General features: G+C 45.9%; 1 protein-coding gene across 2 annotated transcripts in view; it reads right to left on the bottom strand.

The window, feature by feature from the left end:
- Positions 1–26675, bottom strand: part of gab2 (GRB2-associated binding protein 2) — a 176670-nt gene extending 149995 nt beyond the window's left edge. For both annotated transcript variants that reach the window (XM_045704158.2, XM_045704160.2), the window contains exon 1: positions 25971–26675. In XM_045704158.2, the coding sequence (XP_045560114.1) occupies positions 25971–26045 (75 nt within the window). In that variant the 5' untranslated portion in view covers positions 26046–26675. The remainder of the gene's footprint in view (positions 1–25970) is intronic.
- Between the last annotated feature and the right edge of the window lie 132 nt (positions 26676–26807).

Raw genomic sequence — 26807 nt, 5'->3', positions numbered from 1 at the left:
AGGGCCCAGTATTGAAGCAGACGACATGATAACCCTCCCAGCCAGGGCCCAGTATTGAAGCAGACGACATGATATCCCTCCCAGCCAGGGCCCAGTATTGAAGCAGACGACATGATAACCCTCCCAGCCAGGGCCCAGTATTGAAGCAGACAGCATGATAACCCTCCCAGCCAGGGCCCAGTATTGAAGCAGACAGCATGATAACCCTCCCAGCCAGGGCCCAGTATTGAAGCAGACGACATGATATACCCTCCCAGCCAGGGCCCAGTATTGAAGCAGACAGCATGATAACCCTCCCAGCCAGGGCCCAGTATTGAAGCAGACGACATGATATCCCTCCCAGCCAGGGCCCAGTATTGAAGCAGACGCATGAACCCTCCCAGCCAGGGCCCAGTATTGAAGCAGACGCATGATACCCTCCCAGCCAGGGCCCAGTATTGAAGCAGACAGCATGATAACCCTCCCAGCCAGGGCCCAGTATTGAAGCAGACAGCATGATAACCCTCCCAGCCAGGGCCCAGTATTGAAGCAGACGACATGATAACCCTCCCAGCCAGGGCCCAGTATTGAAGCAGACGACATGATAACCCTCCCAGCCAGGGCCCAGTATTGAAGCAGACAGCATGATAACCCTCCCAGCCAGGGCCCAGTATTGAAGCAGACAGCATGATAACCCTCCCAGCCAGGGCCCAGTATTGAAGCAGACAGCATGATAACCCTCCCAGCCAGGGCCCAGTATTGAAGCAGACAGCATGATAACCCTCCCAGCCAGGGCCCAGTATTGAAGCAGACAGCATGATATACCCTCCCAGCCAGGGCCCAGTATTGAAGCAGACGGCATGATAACCCTCCCAGCCAGGGCCCAGTATTGAAGCAGACAGCATGATAACCCTCCCAGCCAGGGCCCAGTATTGAAGCAGACGTCATAGGAGAATAATCAATGGGATCTAATTTCCTTCGGCAGAAACAACAACACTGGTTTAGACGGCTCAGCTCAGGTAAACAACAACACTGGTTTAGACGGCTCAGCTCAGGTAAACAACAACACTGGTTTAGACGGCTCAGCTCAGGTAAACAACAACACTGGTTTAGACGGCTCAGCTCAGGTAAACAACAACACTGGTTTAGACGGCTCAGCTCAGGTAAACAACAACACTGGTTTAGACGGCTCAGCTCAGGTAAACAACAACACTGGTTTAGACGGCTCAGCTCAGGTAAACAACAACACTGGTTTAGACGGCTCAGCTCAGGTAAACAACAACACTGGTTTAGACGGCTCAGGTAAACAACAACACTGGTTTAGACGGCTCAGGTAAACAACAACACTGGTTTAGACGGCTCAGCTCAGGTAAACAACAACACTGGTTTAGACGGCTCAGGTAAACAACAACACTGGTTTAGACGGCTCAGCTCAGGTAAACAACAACACTGGTTTAGACGGCTCAGCTCAGGTAAACAACAACACTGGTTTAGACGGCTCAGCTCAGGTAAACAACAACACTGGTTTAGACGGCTCAGCTCAGGTAAACAACAACACTGGTTTAGACGGCTCAGCTCAGGTAAACAACAACACTGGTTTAGACGGCTCAGCTCAGGTAAACAACAACACTGGTTTAGACGGCTCAGCTCAGGTAAACAACAACACTGGTTTAGACGGCTCAGCTCAGGTAAACAACAACACTGGTTTAGACGGCTCAGCTCAGGTAAACAACAACACTGGTTTAGACGGCTCAGCTCAGGTAAACAACAACACTGGTTTAGACGGCTCAGCTCAGGTAAACAACAACACTGGTTTAGACGGCTCAGCTCAGGTAAACAACAACACTGGTTTAGACGGCTCAGCTCAGGTAAACAACAACACTGGTTTAGACGGCTCAGCTCAGGTAAACAACAACACTGGTTTAGACGGCTCAGCTCAGGTAAACAACAACACTGGTTTAGACGGCTCAGCTCAGGTAAACAACAACACTGGTTTAGACGGCTCAGCTCAGGTAAACAACAACACTGGTTTAGACGGCTCAGCTCAGGTAAACAACAACACTGGTTTAGACGGCTCAGCTCAGGTAAACAACAACACTGGTTTAGACGGCTCAGCTCAGGTAAACAACAACACTGGTTTAGACGGCTCAGCTCAGGTAAACAACAACACTGGTTTAGACGGCTCAGCTCAGGTAAACAACAACACTGGTTTAGACGGCTCAGCTCAGGTAAACAACAACACTGGTTTAGACGGCTCAGGTAAACAACAACACTGGTTTAGACGGCTCAGCTCAGGTAAACAACAACACTGGTTTAGACGGCTCAGCTCAGGTAAACAACAACACTGGTTTAGACGGCTCAGGTAAACAACAACACTGGTTTAGACGGCTCAGCTCAGGTAAACAACAACACTGGTTTAGACGGCTCAGCTCAGGTAAACAACAACACTGGTTTAGACGGCTCAGCTCAGGTAAACAACAACACTGGTTTAGACGGCTCAGCTCAGGTAAACAACAACACTGGTTTAGACGGCTCAGCTCAGGTAAACAACAACACTGGTTTAGACGGCTCAGCTCAGGTAAACAACAACACTGGTTTAGACGGCTCAGCTCAGGTAAACAACAACACTGGTTTAGACGGCTCAGCTCAGGTAAACAACAACACTGGTTTAGACGGCTCAGCTCAGGTAAACAACAACACTGGTTTAGACGGCTCAGCTCAGGTAAACAACAACACTGGTTTAGACGGCTCAGCTCAGGTAAACAACAACACTGGTTTAGACGGCTCAGCTCAGGTAAACAACAACACTGGTTTAGACGGCTCAGCTCAGGTAAACAACAACACTGGTTTAGACGGCTCAGCTCAGGTAAACAACAACACTGGTTTAGACGGCTCAGCTCAGGTAAACAACAACACTGGTTTAGACGGCTCAGCTCAGGTAAACAACAACACTGGTTTAGACGGCTCAGCTCAGGTAAACAACAACACTGGTTTAGACGGCTCAGGTAAACAACAACACTGGTTTAGACGGCTCAGCTCAGGTAAACAACAACACTGGTTTAGACGGCTCAGCTCAGGTAAACAACAACACTGGTTTAGACGGCTCAGCTCAGGTAAACAACAACACTGGTTTAGACAGCTCAGCTCAGGTAAACAACAACACTGGTTTAGACGGCTCAGCTCAGGTAAACAACAACACTGGTTTAGACGGCTCAGCTCAGGTAAACAACAACACTGGTTTAGACGGCTCAGCTCAGGTAAACAACAACACTGGTTTAGACAGCTCAGCTCAGGTAAACAACAACACTGGTTTAGACGGCTCAGCTCAGGTAAACAACAACACTGGTTTAGACGGCTCAGGTAAACAACAACACTGGTTTAGACGGCTCAGGTAAACAACAACACTGGTTTAGACGGCTCAGGTAAACAACAACACTGGTTTAGACGGCTCAGCTCAGGTAAACAACAACACTGGTTTAGACGGCTCAGCTCAGGTAAACAACAACACTGGTTTAGACGGCTCAGGTAAACAACAACACTGGTTTAGACGGCTCAGGTAAACAACAACACTGGTTTAGACGGCTCAGCTCAGGTAAACAACAACACTGGTTTAGACGGCTCAGCTCAGGTAAACAACAACACTGGTTTAGACGGCTCAGGTAAACAACAACACTGGTTTAGACGGCTCAGCTCAGGTAAACAACAACACTGGTTTAGACGGCTCAGCTCAGGTAAACAACAACACTGGTTTAGACGGCTCAGCTCAGGTAAACAACAACACTGGTCAATGATGCGTCCCCAATGGCACCCTAACCCCCATAGTGGTCTGACCAAAAGTAATGAACTATATAAGGAATAGGGTTCCATTTGGGAGACTTTTAAGGAATAGGTTGGATCATGACCATGGGACTGTCTGTCTGTGGCATCATCAGCAGGAAGTCTGGCATCTGCTATTGGTCCCATAATTAAGTTGCGGATAGGACACACACACACACACACACACACACACACACACACACACACACACACACACACACACACACACACACACACACACACACACACACACACACACACACACACACACACACACACAGGGGCATAAGCAGAGTTCAAGGCAAAGGACAGGATATTGTCACCAGTGCTGTTAAGACTACCTTTGTATCCAAATCAGCATCCTATTCCCTATGTAGTGCACTACTTTAGACCAGGGCTCCCTATTCCCTATGTAGTGCACTACTTTAGACCAGGGCTCCCTATTCCCTATGTAGTGCACTACTTTAGACCAGGGCACCCTATTCCCTATGTAGTGCACTACTTTAGACCAGGGCTCCCTATTCCCTATGTAGTGCACTACTTTAGACCAGGGCTCCCTATTCCCTATGTAGTGCACTACTTGTCAGTCACACATCTTGTCAGTCACACATCTTGTCAGTCAAACATCTTGTCAGTCAAACATCTTTCACTAACAAATGGTACAAGCAATTCACACATTTTGCTTTCTACCCAAAATACAGCATATCAATACATCTGATTGGAAAGATAGGATTTTCACATATCAATACCAATAGCCATAACCTATATGATTCCAGTCCTAATCTATAGATTCACCCCCTAAAGTGGGACCTATTTACTAAGAACAAACTAATGTTAAACAGACATGACTGGTCGGTCACAAAGCCTTCCCAGTCTACAAACTTACAGGCAGGGCCGGTAGCCTAGTGGTTAAGAGCATTGGGCCAGTAACCGGAAAGTCGGTTCAAATCCCTTAGCCGACTAGGTGAGAAATCTGTCGGTGTGCCCTTTGAGCAAGGCACTTAACCCTAATTGCTCCTGTTAGTCACTCTGGATAAGAGCGTCTGATAAATGACTAAAATATACATGTAAAAAATGTGAAGCCTTATGAGACTAAGTGGAACCAGGAAAAAGTCTCTTGTGTTTGTGTGTCTGTCAAAGCAGGAACTAGGAGGTGGTCTGGCCTGACCTCGTAGGGCAAGGACTTCCCAGAGCCTCTCTGCAAAACAACACACACACACACACACACACCGCTGGACCCAGACCCTCTGCAAAACAACCCCACGGCTGGACAAGCAGAAGCTGAACAAAACACTGTAAAATAAAAATGTGGAACTGGCAACCGAAGGAGGGGTAAGAGAGTAGAACCATCGCCCAGGTGTGATATGATCAGTCTGGCAGATGAGAACCATCACCCAGGTGTGATTTGATCAGTCTGGCAGATGAGAACCATCACCCAGGTGATATGATCAGTCTGGTATGTGGCAAGGCCCAATGTGAACAGACATGTTTATGAGATGATGTCAGATACAACAGAAGAGGTGGGAGGAGAGGGAGAGCGGCTCATACCAAGGAAATGTTCATTTTGGGGAGCTGGAAGCTGGCACCAACAGTGTTGGATCCTATCCAGGTTACTGGCTGATTTCACTATTATCAAAATGGATTCCCTTATTGGAAGTAGAAACCACACAGCCCTGAACCCCAGAAAAATGCTTTATACTACAGTGTTTACTACATAATATGACCGAACAACATGCGGGATATCATTCATTTAGTCTACAGCCCGGTTTTAGTTCAGGACTAGGCTTAAGCTGTGTGTGTGTAGGAAAAATCTGCTTTTTGGTCTAATACTGAGAAATGTAAGCAACACAGAGCTCCGATCAGAGCAGTAAATTGGGGGGGGGGGAGACAGTGAGAGATATGAATGAGCAGCACTGCCTGCCAGTCGGCCCGCTGGGCCCAGCCTGGGAAGTGGCAGGACCATCCACCGCTTCCGTCCCTCTTCCTTCCTCACTCCCTCTGCTTTTTTTTTTTTTATATTACAGTCAGTGGACAACAACCACCCAGTCTGTAAAGAAGTACACCGTGGTAAACCTACACTGTTGTCCTACAACAGGTCACCTACTTTTCAGTTACCTGACAGACATTTGGAGTTAGTGGTACATTTTTATTTGGATGTCTTTGTACCGTACGAATTTAGGTAAAAAAAGAAATAAATAAAAAAACATATTTCAGCACAACAACAACAAAAATAATCTGCTATTAACTTCTTTCAGGAAAAATGTACTGACTATGACTGGTCCACCTAGCTATCTGGAGATGAATGGACTGACTATGACTGGTCCACCTAGCTATCTGGAGATGAATGGACTGACTATGACTGGTCCACCTAGCTATCTGGAGATGAATGGACTGACTATGACTGGTCCACCTAGCTATCTGGAGATGAATGGACTGACTATGACTGGTCCACCTAGCTATCTGGAGATGAATGGACTGACTATGACTGGTCCACCTAGCTATCTGGAGATGAATGGACTGACTATGACTGGTCCACCTAGCTATCTGGAGATGAATGGACTGACTATGACTGGTCCACCTAGCTATCTGGAGATGAATGGACTGACTATGACTGGTCCACCTAGCTATCTGGAGATGAATGTACTGACTATGACTGGTCCACCTAGCTATCTGGAGATGAATGGACTGACTATGACTGGTCCACCTAGCTATCTGGAGATGAATGGACTGACTATGACTGGTCCACCTAGCTATCTGGAGATGAATGGACTGACTATGACTGGTCCCCCTAGCTATCTGGAGATGAATGGACTGACTATGACTGGTCCCCCTAGCTATCTGGAGATGAATGTACTGACTATGACTGGTCCACCTAGCTATCTGGAGATGAATGGACTGACTATGACTGGTCCACCTAGCTATCTGGAGATGAATGGACTGACTATGACTGGTCCACCTAGCTATCTGGAGATGAATGGACTGACTATGACTGGTCCCCCTAGCTATCTGGAGATGAATGTACTGACTATGACTGGTCCACCTAGCTATCTGGAGATGAATGTACTGACTATGACTGGTCCACCTAGCTATCTGGAGATGAATGGACTGACTATGACTGGTCCACCTAGCTATCTGGAGATGAATGGACTGACTATGACTGGTCCACCTAGCTATCTGGAGATGAATGGACTGACTATGACTGGTCCCCCTAGCTATCTGGAGATGAATGTACTGACTATGACTGGTCCACCTAGCTATCTGGAGATGAATGTACTGACTATGACTGGTCCACCTAGCTATCTGGAGATGAATGGACTGACTATGACTGGTCCACCTAGCTATCTGGAGATGAATGGACTGACTATGACAGTACGATGTACATGAGCCTCCTAGGTTTTGTATTGAAGTCAATGTACCCAGAGGAGGACGGAAGCTAGCTGTCCTCCTGCAACACCATGGTGCTACTCTACAGAGTGTTGTTGAGGCTACTGCAGACCTAATTTACAAAATAGTGCGTTTTAATCAATTATTTGGTAACGTGACTATATTTAGTATATTTTCATCTAAAAAGGATAACTTTTTAAATGTTTCACTATTTTTATTTTTATGATATTCCCTGAGGAGGATGTTCCTCCACTTCCTCTGAGAAGCCTGGACTGGAGTGGATATATAATCAGGCAGAGACAGTACGATGATCTGCCATGACTTAGATTAGTCAGTTGTTTTCATGTTCCCTTGTGCTTGTTCTGGCCAGCGTTCAACAAAAAGACCAGACCTGAGCCAGACCACTCCTACCAGAACACTAACCCCGCCCCCCCAGAGCCAGACCACTCCTACCAGCCAACACTAACCCCGCCCCCCCAGAGCCAGACCACTCCTACCAGAACACTAACCCCGCCCCCCCAGAGCCAGACCACTCCTACCAGCCAACACTAACCCCGCCCCCCCAGAGCCAGACCACTCCTACCAGCCAACACTAACCCCGCCCCCCCAGAGCCAGACCACTCCTACCAGCCAACACTAACCCCGCCCCCCAGAGCTAGACCACTCCTACCAGCGAACAGTAACCCCGCCCCCCCAGAGCCAGACCACTCCCAACAGCCACCACTAACCCCGCCCCCCCAGAGCCAGACCACTCCTACCAGCCAACACTAACCCCGCCCCCCCAGAGCCAGACCACTCCCACCAGCCAACACTAACCCCGCCCCCCCAGAGCCAGACCACTCCCACCAGCCAACGCTAACCCCGCCCCCCAGAGGCAGACCACTCCTACCAGCCAACACTAACCCCGCCCCCCCAGAGCCAGACCACTCCTACCAGCCAACACTAACCCCGCCCCCCCAGAGCTAGACCACTCCTACCAGCCAACACTAACCCCGCCCCCCAGAGCCAGACCACTCCTACCAGCCAACACTAACCCCGCCCCCCAGAGCCAGACCACTCCCAACAGCCACCACTAACCCCGCCCCCCAGAGCCAGACCACTCCTATCAGCCAACACTAACCCCGCCCCCCCCCAGAGCCAGACCACTCCTACCAGCCAACACTAACCCCGCCCCCCACCACTCCTATCAGCCAACACTAACCCCGCCCCCCCCAGAGCCAGACCACTCCTACCAGCCAACACTAACCCCGCCCCCCCAGAGCCAGACCACTCCCACCAGCCAACACTAAGTGATTCATACGGTCTCTGTCTCTGTCATACCCAGTCAGTTAAAACACAATTCTCATCCTTATCAGAAGCAGGACACTTTGATCCACAGTAGCATGTCCTGGGCTAGTGTTATAGTGGGTTACATTCACTGATCAGGCGTTAGTAGAGAACGACGATCAAATCATTATTAATCTAACATTAACAAGAGTTATAGTGAAACTGATCGGGACTCATCTAGTGAACACAGGACCGATTATTTCCAGGGAAGGTAGAATGTACACAGGGTCTGAACACGACTCTGTCTATATAGTCATGTCAGTCAACAGCAACATAGTCCAACTGACTCCAATCAGAGAAAAAAATGAAATAACAAACGAGAACATGTATTTGAAAGGAAGGTAGAAACAGATGAGGAATCTGTGTCAATATAGTCCGTACTGTAGTCAAACGGATCATGACTCAAATCAAATGAACAGAAGAGCCCATTTTGGTAAATAAAAACGGTGGTGTTTCTTAATTAATCTGAGACCGGCCTTGATACTTAACATACAAAATGTGTGGTCCTGGTGGCTATTTCCTGCTGGAGCCACCTGGCCTGCGGCAAGGCCTCAACTGACACAAGTGTTTTGCTCTGTGTGTTTTGCATATGCTTTGCATGTCACTGGAACACATTCCCCAAATGGCACACTATCACCCTATATAGTGCACTAGCCCGAAATGAGTTCACTATATATAGGGAATAGGGTACCATTTAAGACAGCGAGGTTAGTTCACCGGCTGGGGTTACATAATTATGTTGGGTGGTTATTCTGTAGTCAGTTGGAAAACAGTGAACTCCAGAAGTAAAATGGGACAGTTTCTGGCTCTGTACTCCTGCACTTTGGTTTTGAAATGGTACAATGACTATGGGGAGGTTAAAGGTCATACTATCAGCTTTAGTTTGAAGGTATTTTAATCCATATCGGGTGAACCGTTTACAAATTATATACAACTTTTTTGTACATTTTAGGGGACCAAAAGTATTGGGATAAATCACATTGGCTATGCATCGTCGATCTGCAACAAACTTGAAACATTGTATCAACGTGGTCTGACCTGAAGCTTGCTCTAGCAAACCTGCAACATTGTATCAACGTGGTCTGACCTGAAGCTTGCTCTAGCAAACCTGCAACATTGTATTAACGTGGTCTGACCTGAAGCTTGCTCTAGCAAACCTGCAACATTGTATTAACGTGGTCTGACCTGAAGCTTGCTCTAGCAAACCTGCAACATTGTATAAAATATTCTGGGCCCTCAGAGTTTCCTGCTCCAGTGAGATCAGGACAGACACAGCTGGAGGCTATTTGATCAAGTGATAAGAAGCAGTGGTTGACTTGGGCAGGAGCTCGCCGGAGCAGAGTGCCGGAGCAGAGTGCCGGAGCAGAGTGCCGGAGCAGAGTGCCGGAGCAGAGTGCCGGAGCAAGAGTGCCGGAGCAAGAGTGCCGGAGCAAGAGTGCCGACACCTCAAAATGTTCTACTGCTTCAACTCCTGTTCTTCCTCTTAGACAATATTATCTCACCAGTAAATATAAACAGTACCAGCAACCAAAATGACTAGCGGAACCTATTTCAGTCCAAGTCAAGCACTGATGACAAGTAATCAGGTGGGACTATTTAATGATGTTTCTACTGGATCAGAGCAGAACATTGTTCACTTTCAGTCTGAGTGGTTATCGACAGGGAGAGAGCTGGAAAGATCTTTCAAATACATTGAGGAATTACTGTCATTCTCAATGGATGTAAACACAGACTTTTGTTAGCTTGCTGTTTGAGGTGAAGAGAACAAACTTTACTTTGAAATAAACCAAAACTTGTTTCTCACAAGTGTTGCATAGGTTGTGCAGTCAGCAAACAAATGTGTCCACACTGAAAATGAGAACAGGAAGACTGGAATAATAATACTGAACGCATTATAATGAATGACCGTAACCAAACAAACATTGTAGATGAGGAATTAACTGTAAATGTACTACTGGTGATACATGTAATGGGGAATTGATAGACACTAACAATAAAAACACAAACAATTCACACAATGAAGTTATGAAACAATGAAATGTGCACAAATTGTCAGGAGAGAGAACATTCTGGAGAGAGAAGTACATTGTTGGAAAGAGAAGAGTATTGTGCATCTGAGCGCTTGGTCAATCTGACAGTCTCCATTTGCCATGCAACATTTACGGTTATACGGCCACGGCAGAATTCAGGGTATTCATACTTCTGGAGCAGTGGAGAGCTGTTTGTTGTCAAGGAAGTGAGTTTGTGTTTATACAGGATGTACCGCCCCCACCTACCGTCAACCAATCCTGTCAATGTGGAGCTATACGGAGCCCTCCACATTGTTACAACATGTGGGAGGCGCTTGGCGACGTGGTACAGATAACGTCACACTCTCAGTATGAAGCCACTCACCACGTTTACAGTTCAAGAATAAATTGTATTTTCGTCTAGGCCTCCACAATGAATTGTGTTCACTAAATCCAACGTTTCCTCAATGTATGATCCTTTAAGGAAGACTTTCTACAGCAACACCAATTGTCTGTCTACCTGCTGATTTAGGGGTAGTAACGGGATTTAATGACATAAACCTGCTGATTTAGGGGTAGTAACGGGATTTAATGACATAAACCTGCTGATTTAGGGGTAGTAACGTGATTTAATGACATAAACCTGTTGATTTAGGGGTAGTAACGTGATTTAATGACATAAACCTGTTGATTTAGAGGTTCTGCTCCACGTCAACACAACACAGCTCCTACTGTACAACACAGCCCCTACTGTACAACACAGCTCCTACTGTACAACACAGCTCCTACTGTACAACACAGCTCCTACTGTACTGTACAACACAGCCCCTACTGTACAACACAGCTCCTACTGTACAACACAGCTCCTACTGTACTGTACAACACAGCTTCTACTGTACAACACAGCTCCTACTGTACAACACGGCTCCTACTGTACAACACAGCTCCTACTGTACTGTACAATACAGCTTCTACTGTACAACACAGCTCCTACTGTACAACACAGCTCCTACTGTACAACACAGCTCCTACTGCACTGTACAACACAGCTCCTACTGTACTGTACAACACAGCTCCTACTGTACTGTACAACACTGCTCCTACAGTACTGTACAACACAGCTCCTACTGTATGTCAACACAGCCCCTACTGTACAACACAGCTCCTACTGTACAACACAGCTCCTACTGTACAACACAGCCCCTACTGTATAACACAGCTCCTACTGTATAACACAGCTCCTACTGTACAACACAGCTCCTACTGTACTGTACAACACGGCTCCTACTGTACTGTACAACACAGCTCCTACTGTACTGTATAACACAGCTCCTAATGTACAACACAGCTCCTACTGTACAACACAGCCCCTACTGTACAACAACACAGCTCCTACTGTACAACAACACAGCTCCTACTGTACAACAACACAGCTCCTACTGTACAACACAGCTCCTACTGTACAACAACACAGCTCCTACTGTACAACACAGCTCCTACTGTACAACACAGCTCCTACTGTACTGTACAACACAGCCCCTACTGTACAACACAGCTCCTACTGTACAACACAGCTCCTACTGTACAACACAGCTCCTACTGTATAACACAGCTCCTACTGTACAACACAGCCCCTACTGTACAACACAGCTCCTACTGTACAACACAGCTCCTACTGTACAACACGGCTCCTACTGTACTGTACAACACAGCTCCTACTGTACAACACAGCTCATACTGTACAACACAGCTCCTACTGTACAACACAGCTCCTACTGTACAACACAGCTCCTACTGTACGTCAATGTAGCACAACAGTGGTTACAAGCAGACAGGTGATGTAGGGGTGGTGTTTAAAGGTGCTTAAGGCAAAGAGTATGCAAAGCTGTTATCAAGACAAAGGGTAATGGATATTGATTTGTTTAACACTGTTTTGGTTACTACATGATTCCATGTGATTCCATACATGAAGCTAACTGAGGAGAACAGGAGAGATACATGAAGCTAACTGAGGAGAACAGGGGAGATGCATGAAGCTAACTGAGGAGAACAGGAGAACAGGGGAGATACATGAAGCAAACTGAGGAGAACAGGGGAGATACATGAAGCTAACTGAGGAGAACAGGAGAGATACATGAAGCTAACTGAGGAGAACAGGGGAGATACATGAAGCTAGCTGAGGAGAACAGGAGAGATACATGAAGCTAACTGAGGAGAACAGGAGAGATACATGAAGCTAACTGAGGAGAACAGGAGAGATACATGAAGCTAACTGAGGAGAACAGGAGAGATACATGAAGCTAACTGAGGAGAACAGGAGAGATACATGAAGCTAACTGAGGAGAACAGGAGAGATACATGAAGCTAACTGAGGAGAACAGGAGAGATACATGAAGCTAACTGAGGAGAACAGGGGAGATGCATGAAGCTAACTGAGGAGAACAGGAGAGATACATGAAGCTAACTGAGGAGAACAGGAGAGATACATGAAGCTAACTGAGGAGAACAGGGGAGATGCATGAAGCTAACTGAGGAGAACAGGAGAGATACATGAAGCTAACTGAGGAGAACAGGAGAGATACATGAAGCTAACTGAGGAGAACAGGAGAACAGGAGAGATACATGAAGCTAACTGAGGAGAACAGGAGAGATACATGAAGCTAACTGAGGAGAACAGGGGAGATACATGAAGCTAACTGAGCGGAACAGGGGAGATACATGAAGCTAACTGAGGAGAACAGGAGAACAGGAGAGATACATGAAGCTAACTGAGGAGAACAGGGGAGATACATGAAGCTAACTGAGGAGAACATGGGAGATACATGAAGCTAACTGAGCGGAACAGGGGAGATACATGAAGCTAACTGAGGACAACAGGAGAACAGGAGAGATACATGAAGCTAACTGAGGACAACAGGAGAGATACATGAAGCTAACTGAGGACAACAGGAGAACAGGAGAGATACATGAAGCTAACTGAGGAGAACAGGAGAGATACATGAAGCTAACTGAGGAGAACAGGGGAGATACATGAAGCTAACTGAGGAGAACAGGGGAGATACATGAAGCTAACTGAGGACAACAGGAGAGATACATGAAGCTAACTGAGGAGAACAGGGGAGATACATGAAGCTAACTGAGGAGAACAGGGGAGATACATGAAGCTAACTGAGCGGAACAGGGGAGATACATGAAGCTAACTGAGGAGAACAGGGGAGATACATGAAGCTAACTGAGCGGAACAGGGGAGATACATGAAGCTAACTGAGGAGAACAGGGGAGATACATGATGCTAACTGAGGAGAACAGGGGAGATACATGAGGCTAACTGAGGAGAACAGGGGAGATACATGAAGCTAACTGAGGAGAACAGGAGAGATACATGAAGCTAACTGAGGAGAACAGGGGAGATGCATGAAGCTAACTGAGGAGAACAGGGGAGATACATGAAGCAAACTGAGGAGAACAGGAGAGATACATGAAGCTAACTGAGGAGAACAGGAGAGATACATGAAGCTAACTGAGGAGAACAGGGGAGATACATGAAGCTAACTGAGGAGAACAGGGGAGATACATGAAGCTAACTGAGGAGAACAGGAGAACAGGAGAGATACATGAAGCTAACTGAGGAGAACAGGAGAGATACATGAAGCTAACTGAGGAGAACAGGAGAGATACATGAAGCTAACTGAGCGGAACAGGGGAGATACATGAAGCTAACTGAGGAGAACAGGGGAGATACATGAAGCTAACTGAGGAGAACAGGGGAGATACATGAAGCTAACTGAGGAGAACAGGAGAGATACATGAAGCTAACTGAGGAGAACAGGGGAGATACATGAAGCTAACTGAGCGGAACAGGGGAGATACATGAAGCTAACTGAGGAGAACAGGGGAGATACATGAAGCTAACTGAGGAGAACAGGGGAGATACATGAAGCTAACTGAGGAGAACAGGGGAGATGCATGAAGCTAACTGAGGAGAACAGGGGAGATACATGAAGCTAACTGAGGAGAACAGGGGAGATGCATGAAGCTAACTGAGGAGAACAGGGGAGATACATGAAGCTAACTGAGGAGAACAGGGGAGATACATGAAGCTAACTGAGCGGAACAGGAGAGATACATGAAGCTAACTGAGGAGAACAGGGGAGATACATGAAGCTAACTGAGGAGAACAGGGGAGATACATGAAGCTAACTGAATGGACAGGAGAGATACATGAAGCTAACTGAGGAGAACAGGAGAGATACATGAAGCTAACTGAGGAGAACAGGAGAGATACATGAAGCTAACTGAGGAGAACAGGAGAGATACATGAAGCTCAATGAGGAGAACAGGAGAGATCCAGCTCTGAATGTATGTTGGTACGCTGACCCGCGAGCCACTGTGGACCATCATGATGAGATTTTCTGTACCCCCCCCCCCCCCCCCACCACCACCAAAGTTGCCTACCCCTGTCTTAATAGGTATACTATACTGTTACTATAGTCCTAAATGTTGACAAAAACATCCTACAGCTTCTCTCTCTTTCTCTCCTTCAGGAGACCTTGGCAGTGGAATGGCAGGAGCATTACTTCCCTTTAAAATAGCCTTTCTCTACATTTGGGCTCAGCTATGTCAGATGACAGTAATACCGCTATCTAAATGGTCCCCATTGTTCCACGACTAACAGCCTGCTCTCTCTCTCTCTCTCTCTCTCTCTCTCTCTCTCTCTCTCTCTCTCTCTCTCTCTCTCTCTCTCTCTCTCTCTCTCTCTCTCTCTCTCTCTCTCTCTCTCTCTCTCTCTCTCTCTCTCTCTCTCTCTCTCTCTCTCTCTCTCTCTCTCTCAACATACCATGTCTTTACACTGCCTGCTTCAAGTGTGTGTGTTCGAGTTGGTTATTGGCTGGGGCTTGGAGACTAGTAGAGTTGTGTTGCTACCAGGCCCCACCTCCTAAACACCTGACTATTGGTTATTGGCTGGTTCTGGACTATAGAGGTGTGGTAGGTGCCATCAGGCCCCACCTCCTAGCGCCTGACTATTGGCTGGTTCTGGACTATAGAGGTGTGGTAGGTGCCACCAGGACCCCCTTGCAGTGACTAGAACCATAATATTAACAATTCTGTGTTTGTTCATAATACGTTTCTTCTATTTGTATCGTTTTTCTCGGTTTTCTTCTGCCTACTGATGTCAACCATGGTGCTGCAGACGGTTGTGTCAGTGGTCTATGTTCTCCCTGACCTGCTGGTCTCTGGATAAACACAGTGACACACACACACACACACACACACACACACACACACACACACACACACACACACACACACACACACACACACACACACACACACACACACACACACACACACACACACACACACACACACACACACACACACACACACACACACACACAGAGAGAGAAAAAGAGAACAATGAGCAAAGACAGACAGACAGACTGAGTGGTCGGCCTTCTGAAGACATGCAGGAGAGACAGACAGACAGACTGAGTGGTCGGCCTTCTGAAGACATGCAGGAGAGACAGACAGACTGACAGACTGAGTGGTCGGCCTTCTGAAGACATGCAGGAGAGACAGACAGACAGACTGAGTGGTCGGCCTTCTGAAGACATGCAGGAGAGACAGACAGACAGACTGAGTGGTCGGCCTTCTGAAGACATGCAGGAGAGACAGACAGACAGACTGAGTGGTCGGCCTTCTGAAGACATGCAGGAGAGACAGACAGACAGACAGAGTGGTCGGCCTTCTGAAGACATGCAGGACAGACAGACAGACAGACTGAGTGAAGACATAGCGGACAGGGAAGGATTTCCACCCGATGAAACGCACACACAAAGATCACATCATGGCAAAGCCAGCTATACACTCTTAGGTTCTAGATAGAACCCTTTAAGAAAAAAAGGTTATTCAGCTGTCCCCTTAGGAGAACGCTTTGAAGAGAACCTTTTAAGTTTCAGGTAGAACCTTTTCCACAGAGGATTCTACATGGAACCCAAAAGGGTTCTAACAAGAACCAAAAATGGGAACAGCTGTAGAACCTTTTTGGAAGCCTTTTTTTTAAGAGTGTAGGAAACAAGGACAGAGTGTGTTTATAGGAAGTAGAGATATATATATATGAGATATATATATAAGAGAGAGAGAGAGAGAGAGAGAGAGAGAGAGAGAGAGAGAGAGACAGAGAGAGAAACAAGAGAGAAAGAGAGAGAGAGAGAAACGAGAGAGAGAGGAAAGACACGAGACAAAGCCCCAACACCTCACATAGGACCAACAGACACCCCCCCCAGAGAGAGACTCTTCCAGAGCTTCAGCCCCCCCCAGACCTACACATAGAGGACCCACACAGAGAGACTCTTCCAGAGCTTCAGGACCCCCCCCCAGACCTACACATAGAGGACCTACATCCAGACCACAGCACCACCAATCAATACCCCCCAAACCAACCATACCCACACCCCATATAGGCAAACCCCCACTCTTACACTAGCCCAAGACAATGGCATGTACCAGATGCTCAGCAGGCTCTGCTCACACTTACTAGCCTGAGGCCAAACCACACAACCAACAACAACATTGGACACTTTATGGAACACAAAGCCTTCCCTATCTCATCCTGGAATATCCAAGGACTGAGGTCATCTGCCTTTGGCCTAAAGAGCAGAAACCCAGACTTCAATTGGAAATACAGACATTGTCATCCTACAAGAATCCTAGTATAGAGGAGACGGACCCACTGGTTGCCCTCTAGGTTACAGAGAGCTGGTAGTCCCATCTACCAAACTACCAGGTGTGAAACAGGGAAGAGACTCAGGGGGGATGCTAATTTGGTATAGAGCAGACCTAACCCACTCTATTCAATGTATCAAAACAGGAACATTTTACATTTGGCTAGAAATTCAAAAGGAAATGATCTTACCAGAGAAAAATGTCCTCCTGTGTGCTACCTATATCCCCCACTAGAATCCCCATACTTTAATGAAGACAGCTTCTCCATCATGGAAGGGGAAATCAATCATTTCCAGGCCCAGGGACATGTACTAGTCTGTGGTGACCTAAATGCCAGAACTGGACAAGAACCTGACACCCTCAGCACACAGGGGGACAAACACCTACCTGGAGGTGACAGCATTCCCTCCCCCATACACCCCCTGTGTGCTGAAGTAGGTAGGCTTCGAGGGGACTCCTATGGTAGGTACACCTATAGCTCATCTCTTGGCAGTAGTACTGTAGACTACTTTATCACTGACCTCAAACGACTCTCTTAGAGCGTTCACAGTCAGCCCACTAACACCCCTATCAGATCACAGCAAAATCACACTCTACTTGGAACAGAGCAATACTCAATCATGAGGCATCAAAGCGAAATGAACTGAATAATATTAAGAAATGCTATAGATGGAAGGAAAGTAGTGTGGAAACCTACCAAAAAACAATTAGGCAACAACAAATGTAATCCCTTCTAGACAATTTCCTGGACAAAATGTTTCACTGTAATAGTGAAGGTGGTAACTTGGCAGTAGAAAATGTTAACAGTATATTTGACCTCTCAGCTTCCCTATCAAATCACAAAATATCAAGCAGACAACCTAAGAAAATGATCAACAATGACAAATAGTTTGATGAAGAATGTAAAAACCTAAGAAAATGATCAACAATGACAAATAGGTTTTTACATTCTTCATCAAACTAAGAAAGAAATTGAGAAACCTGTCCAGCCAAAAACAGAGATCCAGAAAACCTGAGTCTACGCCTTCACTATGGTGAATCACTAAAACAATACAGAAATACACTACGGAAAAAGAAGGAACAGCACGTCAGAAATCAGCTCAATGTAATTGAAGAATCCGTAGACTCTAACCACTTCTGGGAAAATTGGAAAACACTAAACAAATAACAACACGAAGAGTTATCTATCCAAAATGGAGCTGTATGAATAAACCAGTTTTTTGGCTCTATAACAAAGAACAAACAGCAAAAAATATACACAATATCAATTACACATCTTAGAATCAACTATTAAAGACGACCAGAACCCACTGGATTCTCCAATTACCTTGAATGAACTACAGGACAAAATACAAACCCTCCAACCCCAAAAAGGCCTGTGGGGTTGATGGTATCCTCAATGAAATTATAAAATATACAGACCACAAATTCTAATTGGCTATACTAAAACTCTTTAACATCATCCTCAGCTCTGGCATCTTCCCCAATATTTGGAACCAAGGACTGATTACTCCAATCCACAAAAGTGGAGACAAATTTGACCCCAACAACTACAGTGGGATATGCGTCAACAGCAACCTTGGGAAAATCCTCTGCATTATCATTAACAGACTCGTACATTTACTCAGTGAAAACAATGTACTTAGCAAATGTCAAATTGGCTTTTTACCAAATGATCGTACGACAGACCACGTATTCACCCTGCACACCCTAATTGACAAACAAACAAACCAAAACAAAGGCAAAGTCTTCTCATGCTTTGTTGATTAAAAAAACAAGCATGCGGTTAAAATTGGCAATATACACATTTCTTCCCACAGGGCCGTGGGGTAAGACAGGGATGCAGCTTAAGCCCCACCCTCTTCAACATATATATCAACGAATTGGCGAGGGCACTAGAACAGTCTGCAGCACCCGGCCTCACCCTACTAGAATCTGAAGTCAAATGTCTACTGATGATCTGGTGCTTCTGTCCCCAAACCAAGGAGGGCCTACAGCAGCACCTAGATCCTCTGCACAGATTCTGACAGACCTGGGTCCTGACAGTAAATCTCAGTAATATAAAATAATGGTGTTCCAAAAAAGGTCCAGTTGCCAGGACCACAAATTCAAATTTCATCTAGACACCGTTGCCCTAGAGCACACAAAAAAACTATACATACCTCGGCCTAAACATCAGCGCCACAGGTAACTTCCATAAAGCTGTGAACGAGCTGAGAGACAAGGCAAGAAGACCCTTCTATGCCATCAAAAGGAACATAAAATTCAACATACCAATTAGGATCTGGCTATAAATACTTGAATCAGTTATAGAACCCATTGCCCTTTATGGTTGTGAGGTCTGGGGTCCGCTCACCAACCAAGAATTCACAAAATGGGACAAACACCTAATTGAGACTCTGCATGCAGAATTCTGCAAAAATATCCTGTGTACAACGTAAAACCAAATAATGCATTCAGAGCAGAATTAGGCCGAATCACGCTAATTATCAAAATCCATAAAAGAGACGTTAAATTCTACAACCTCGCTTCAAAAAAGAAGCGATTCCCAACGAGAGAGAGAGAGAGAGGAGAGAAACGAGAAAGAGAGAGGAGAGAAACGAGAGAGAGAGAGAGAGAGAGAGCGAGAGAGAAAGAGGAGAGAAACGAGAGAGAAAGGAGAAACGAGAGAAACGAGAGAGAGAGAAAGAGGAGAGAAACGAGAGAGAGAGAGAGAGAGAGAGAGAGAAAGAGGAGAGAAACGAGAAAGAGAGGGGAGAAACAAGAAACGAGAGACGGGAGAAATGAGAGAGAGAGGGGAGAGGAGAGAAACGAGAGAGAGAGGGGAGAGGAGAGAAACGAGAGAGAGAAAGAGGAGAGAAACGAGAGAGAGAGAGAGAGAGAGAGAGAGAGAGAGAGAGAGGAGAGGAGAGAAACGAGAGAGAGGAGAGAGGAGAGAAACGAGAGAGAGAGAAAGAGGAGAGAAACGAGAGAGAGAGGAGAGGAGAGAAACGAGAGAGAGAGGGGAGAGGAGAGAAACGAGAGAGAGGAGAGAAACGAGAGAGAGAGAGAGGAGAGAAACACGAGAGAGAGAGGAGAGGAGAGAAACGAGAGAGAGAGGGGAGAGGAGAGAAACGAGAGAGAGAGAGAGGAGAGAAACACGAGAGAGAGAGGAGAGGAGAGAAACGAGAGAGAGGAGAGAAACGAGAGAGAGAGAGAGGAGAGAAACGAGAGAAACGAGAGAGAGGAGAGAAACGAGAGAGAAAGAGAGAGAAACGAGAGAGAGAGAGCGAGGAGAGAAACAAGAGAGAGAGAGCGAGGAGAGAAACAAGAGAGAGAGAGCGAGGAGAGAAACGAGAGAGAAAGGAGAGAAACGAGAGAGAGGAGAGAAACGAGAGAAGAGAAACGAGAGAGAAAGAGAAGAGAAACGAGAGAGAGGAGCGAAGAGAGAGAGAGGAGAGAAACGAGAGACGGGAGAAATGAGAGAGAGAGGGGAGAGGAGAGAAACGAGAGAGAGAGGGGAGAGGAGAGAAACGAGAGAGAGAGAGAAAGAGGAGAGAAACGAGAGAGAGAGCGAGAGGAGAGAAACGAGAGAGAGAGAGGAGAGGAGAGAAACGAGAGAGAGGAGAGAGGAGAGAAACGAGAGAGAGAGAAAGAGGAGAGAAACGAGAGAGAGAGGAGAGGAGAGAAACGAGAGAGAGAGGGGAGAGGAGAGAAACGAGAGAGAGGAGAGAAACGAGAGAGAGAGAGAGGAGAGAAACACGAGAGAGAGAGGAGAGGAGAGAAACGAGAGAGAGAGGGGAGAGGAGAGAAACGAGAGAGAGAGAGAGGAGAGAAACACGAGAGAGAGAGGAGAGGAGAGAAACGAGAGAGAGGAGAGAAACGAGAGAGAGAGAGAGGAGAGAAACGAGAGAAACGAGAGAGAGGAGAGAAACGAGAGAGAGGAGAGAAACGAGAGAGAGAGAGAGAGAAACGAGAGAGAGAGAGCGAGGAGAGAAACAAGAGAGAGAGAGCGAGGAGAGAAACGAGAGAGAAAGACGAGAGATATAGAGATGGGTTTGTAATGCAACACCATTGATAAACACTAGCCAGCTGTATTTGCCACAGATTGTCTCATGACCGTCACTGCTATCATAAATCCAATCTGATTCAGTTCAAGAGATTCAACACGATCATGTAACATTTCATATGAATTTGCAAGACGTAATATATCATATGAATTTACAGGTCAGCACCACCCCAACGTCAACATATTTCAAAAGCTTCTATGTTCTGTAGTAAAAAAGAAGTGTTTCCAATGACATTAAATCGGTTTGCATCATGTGATTTTTAACAAATTATGAGTAGGCATTACTTACTAACTGGTTGATGATGTCAATGGAAACACTTATCTTCCTCTATATTCTACTACAAACATCTTTTGTGGAATAATTCAGACATAACTATAAGGAATAAGGCATTGTTCTACACCAGCTGGCATGAGAGGAATATTGACTTTGTTCTTGATGTTTTCGACAACAAAGGGTAATATTCTCACATATGAACAATTTATAACAATTGAAAGAGTTTCCAATACCTTTCAGAGAGTTTATTTCTGTGGTCCCGTGTGGCTCAGTTGGTAGAGCGTGGTGTTTGCAACGCCAGGGTTGTTGGTTCGATTCCCACGGGGGGGACCAGTACGGAGAAATGTATGTATTCACTACTGTAAGTCGCTCTGGATAAGAGCGTCTGCTAAATGACTCAAATGTAAATCAAAGGCGTTCCAAGCTACACTAATGGAAACCCATCTTAGCTGTGGTAACCATCACAAAGGTTATATTTTTGGTTTGTTCCAGTATTCTCTCATTAATACCTGCGTTCTGTTTTGTATGATGTAAGAATGTTGATCTGTATTTTGAATTTAAAACAAAAATATATTTTTTGAAATATATTGTAACATTTTATATATATATATATATATACACACACGTTTCTATGTTTGTAGTAGAATATATATATATATTCTACTACAAACATATAAACGTGCCATTTTAACATACAGTTCGTTGATGTTGGGGTGGTGCTCAAGATGTAAACCTTCAGTCATTATGTCCTCCTGTGTTTAGAACCATCAGTCACCACGTCCTCCTGTGTTTAGAACCATCAGTCACCACGTCCTCCTGTGTTTAGAACCATCAGTCACCACGTCCTCCTGTGTTTATCACCATCAGTCACCACGTCCTCCTGTGTTTAGAACCATCAGTCACCATGTCCTATGTTTAGAACCTTCAGTCACCATGTCCTCCTGTGTTTAGAACTATCAGTCACCATGTCCTCCTATGTTTAGAACCATCAGTCACCACGTCCTCCTGTGTTTAGAACCATCAGTCACCATGTCCTCCTGTGTTTAGAACTATCAGTCACCATGTCCTCCTATGTTTGTCACCATCAGTCACCACGTCCTCCTGTGTTTAGAACCATCAGTCATCATGTCCTCCTATGTTTGTCACCATCAGTCACCACGTCCTCCTATGTTTAGAACCATCAGTCACCATGTCCTCCTGTGTTTAGAACCATCAGTCACCACGTCCTCCTGTGTTTAGAACCATCAGTCACCACGTCCTCCTGTGTTTAGAACCATCAGTCACCACGTCCTCCTGTGTTTAGAACCATCAGTCACCACGTCCTCCTGTGTTTAGAACCATCAGTCACCACGTCCTCCTATGTTTAGAACCATCAGTCACCACGTCCTCCTGTGTTTAGAACTATCAGTCACCATGTCCTCCTGTGTTTAGAACCATCAGTCACCATGTCCTCCTGTGTTTAGAACCATCAGTCACCATGTCCTCCTGTGTTTAGAACCATCAGTCACCACGTCCTCCTATGTTTAGAACCATCAGTCACCATGTCCTCCTGTGTTTAGAACCATCAGTCACCATGTCCTCCTGTGTTTATCACCATCAGTCACCATGTCCTCCTGTGTTTAGAACCATCAGTCATCATGTCCTCCTGTGTTTAGAACCATCAGTCACCATGTCCTCCTGTGTTTAGAACCATCAGTCACCACGTCCTCCTATGTTTAGAACCTTCAGTCACCACGTCCTCCTATGTTTATCACCATCAGTCACCATGTACTCCTGTGTTTAGAACCATCAGTCACCACGTCCTCCTGTGTTTAGAACCATCAGTCACCACGTCCTCCTGTGTTTAGAACCATCAGTCACCACGTCCTCCTATGTTTAGAACCATCAGTCACCACGTCCTCCTGTGTTTAGAACTATCAGTCACCATGTCCTCCTATGTTTAGAACCATCAGTCACCATGTCCTCCTGTGTTTAGAACCATCAGTCACCATGTCCTCCTGTGTTTATCACCATCAGTCACCATGTCCTCCTGTGTTTAGAACCATCAGTCATCATGTCCTCCTGTGTTTAGAACCATCAGTCACCATGTCCTCCTGTGTTTAGAACCATCAGTCACCACGTCCTCCTATGTTTAGAACCTTCAGTCACCACGTCCTCCTATGTTTATCACCATCAGTCACCATGTCCTCCTGTGTTTATCACCATCAGTCACCATGTCCTCCTGTGTTTAGAACCATCAGTCACCACGTCCTCCTGTGTTTAGAACTATCAGTCACCATGTCCTCCTGTGTTTAGAACCATCAGTCACCACGTCCTCCTGTGTTTAGAACTATCAGTCACCATGTCCTCCTATGTTTAGAACCATCAGTCACCATGTCCTCCTATGTTTAGAACCATCAGTCACCACGTCCTCCTATGTTTAGAACCATCAGTCACCACGTCCTCCTATGTTTAGAACCTTCAGTCACCATGTACTCCTGTGTTTAGAACCATCAGTCACCACGTCCTCCTATGTTTAGAACCATCAGTCACCACGTCCTCCTATGTTTAGAACCTTCAGTCACCATGTACTCCTGTGTTTAGAACCATCAGTCACCACGTCCTCCTATGTTTATCACCATCAGTCACCATGTCCTCCTGTGTTTATCACCATCAGTCACCATGTCCTCCTGTGTTTAGAACCATCAGTCACCACGTCCTCCTGTGTTTAGAACTATCAGTCACCATGTCCTCCTGTGTTTATCACCATCAGTCACCATGTCCTCCTATGTTTAGAACCATCAGTCACCATGTCCTCCTGTGTTTATCACCATCAGTCACCACGTCCTCCTGTGTTTATCACCATCAGTCACCACGTCCTCCTGTGTTTAGAACTATCAGTCACCATGTCCTCCTATGTTTAGAACCATCAGTCACCACGTCCTCCTGTGTTTATCACCATCAGTCACCACGTCCTCCTGTGTTTAGAACTATCAGTTGGATGATGCTGTTCACATGTCGTGTCCAGAGACAGACATACTTTCCCAAATGACACTACTAAATGGTCCTGGTCAAAAGTAGGGAGGGACACACAATGCATGTCCAGTCCTTACAGATTAAATATTGGTGACTACAGTAATATTCATTCATATCAAGGCAACACAGACAGCAGTTAAATTATTTTCAGTGGATTTGTATTTATTTATTTAAATTAGGCAAGTCATTTAAGAACAAATTCTTGTTTACAATGACTGCCTAGAAACATGAGAGTTATATTATATATTTCTTCCTTCTGCTACTGAGCAGTTTACAGGCAATTATGGGGACATCTGTCCTTAACAGCATTAGACGGACAGCCAGACAGACGGACAGCCAGACAGACGGACGGCCAGACGGCATCTCTATGGTACTATAGAGCCCCATTGTGAGCACAGCTTCCTCTGCAGGCCTTTAACTACCAGTTAAATATAGTCCCAGTATGAAAAGGCACATACATTCATGAATACAGTTGGTTTAGGAAGCACATTACATTTACGTCATTATAGCAGATGCTCTTATCCAGAGCGATTTACAGGAGCAATTAGGGAAGGGATTATTTTTATATGGTGGGAATTCAGTCGGGCTCTCAATTTACTGTTGACAGTCAGAATAATAGAATACACAAGGTGACATTTCTACATTTTATTGTGTATCAGCAGTCACTTAACTAGCCCATGTCAGCTAAAATGTTTTTGATTGGTAAATTAGTCTAGAAGCCAGCTATCCAAACTTGTAGTACCAGTGGGGCCCCTTGATCATCAGTTATCATATTAAAAACTGCAGACGTTTTTTTTGCCTTAAAACCCTCATGGCAAAATGTGTAGAATTGCAGGAAATTAATTTTAAAACTTAAAATGTTTTTTTTTTTTTTGTCTTTAATGTACACAAAGGTGAGTGGCTAATTTGTGGCTAAATGACTTAAATGTAAATGTAAAAGGTGTGACCCACGAGCCACTGCCGGCCCCTCCTGATGAGTTCCGTTTTTATCTGGGTCCCCCATCCTCACCAAAAAAGCCCATCCCTGAATTAGGGTAAAGTGCCTTAATGGCTGGACAACCTGCTGTCACATGACTTCAAAACACAGAGGGAGCAGTATCAGATAAGTCTAAAACACAAGAGGAGAAAATTGGAGGCAACATGTAACTCTCTGGGTTAGATGTATGCACCTGTTAGAAATTACAACAAACCACAAAACAGTCTCTCTCTCTCTCTCTCTCTCTCTCTCTCTCTCACTTTATACATACCAGCTAAAGTGGGTGGACAAGACACAAGCAACGGCCAGAACAACTGTCCGTCTTATCACAGCTTATTGAGTCAATACAGGCTGTTGAGGAGGGAGGGGGAAAAAAAGTGCGCAAAAAAGTAGAATAATGTATTCTATATTACTTACATATCTCCTCAGTTTCTTCTCTGGTGGCGACTTTCTCAGCCAGCCCTGGAAGATGATTTCTCCTCCACCGCTCATACTGAACAAACAACCCGCTTCTTCCAAAAAAAATCCTGTTCCAGTCTCTTAACCGCTACTGGTGTACTGGTCTTTCTTTAGTACATGACGGGTCCCGTCCAGTTATTTTAGACAATGTGAAATGGTGTTATCGGTACCGGACACTGTTTGGTGCAGTCTGCTGCCCATTTATCTCGTTGGTCTATAGCGCAAGGCCGGCTAGGAGGGAGAGAGAGAGAGAGAGAGAGAGAGAGAGAGGACGAGATGCTTGCTGACTGCTATTCGTCCTTGGTGTCACCATAACGCACAGAACTGAATCCAACCTCTAACCGGTTGGCGGAACCCCGGAGCGCATTCACCGATCTCTCGTCCCTCTCTTCTCGGCTGTGCTGAGCGGTGAACTAGCATCGAGCCAGCGAGCGGCGGGTAAACTCAACGGATCCCGGTGATGTAGGAAGTAGAGAAGGGTGTCTCTGCACTTTGTTTTCCAATTGACACCACGCCCACTGAACTACAGGGATGGGCTCCGGGCGAGTAGAGCCGCGCTGGGATGAACAGACAGGCGCTGCGCCTTGGCTTGACGCAGACACAGCTCCTCTCTCTCTGTCTCTCTCTCTGTCGGTCTGATCAGCCCGGTGCTGCTGTTCTGGTCCGGAGTCCATTATGCGCTGAAGCAGTCAGACGCTACAATAGTGTAGTATAAACGACACACCCACTGGGTAAAAACGGGTTGAATCAACAGCGTTTCCATGTCATTTCAACCCCCTAAAAAAAATCCAATGT

Source organism: Salmo salar, chromosome 20 (assembly GCF_965601325.2).
Source record: "Salmo salar chromosome 20, fSalSal1, whole genome shotgun sequence".
Classification (NCBI taxonomy): domain Eukaryota; kingdom Metazoa; phylum Chordata; class Actinopteri; order Salmoniformes; family Salmonidae; genus Salmo; species Salmo salar.
This window is presented reverse-complemented; position numbering and strand designations above follow the sequence as displayed.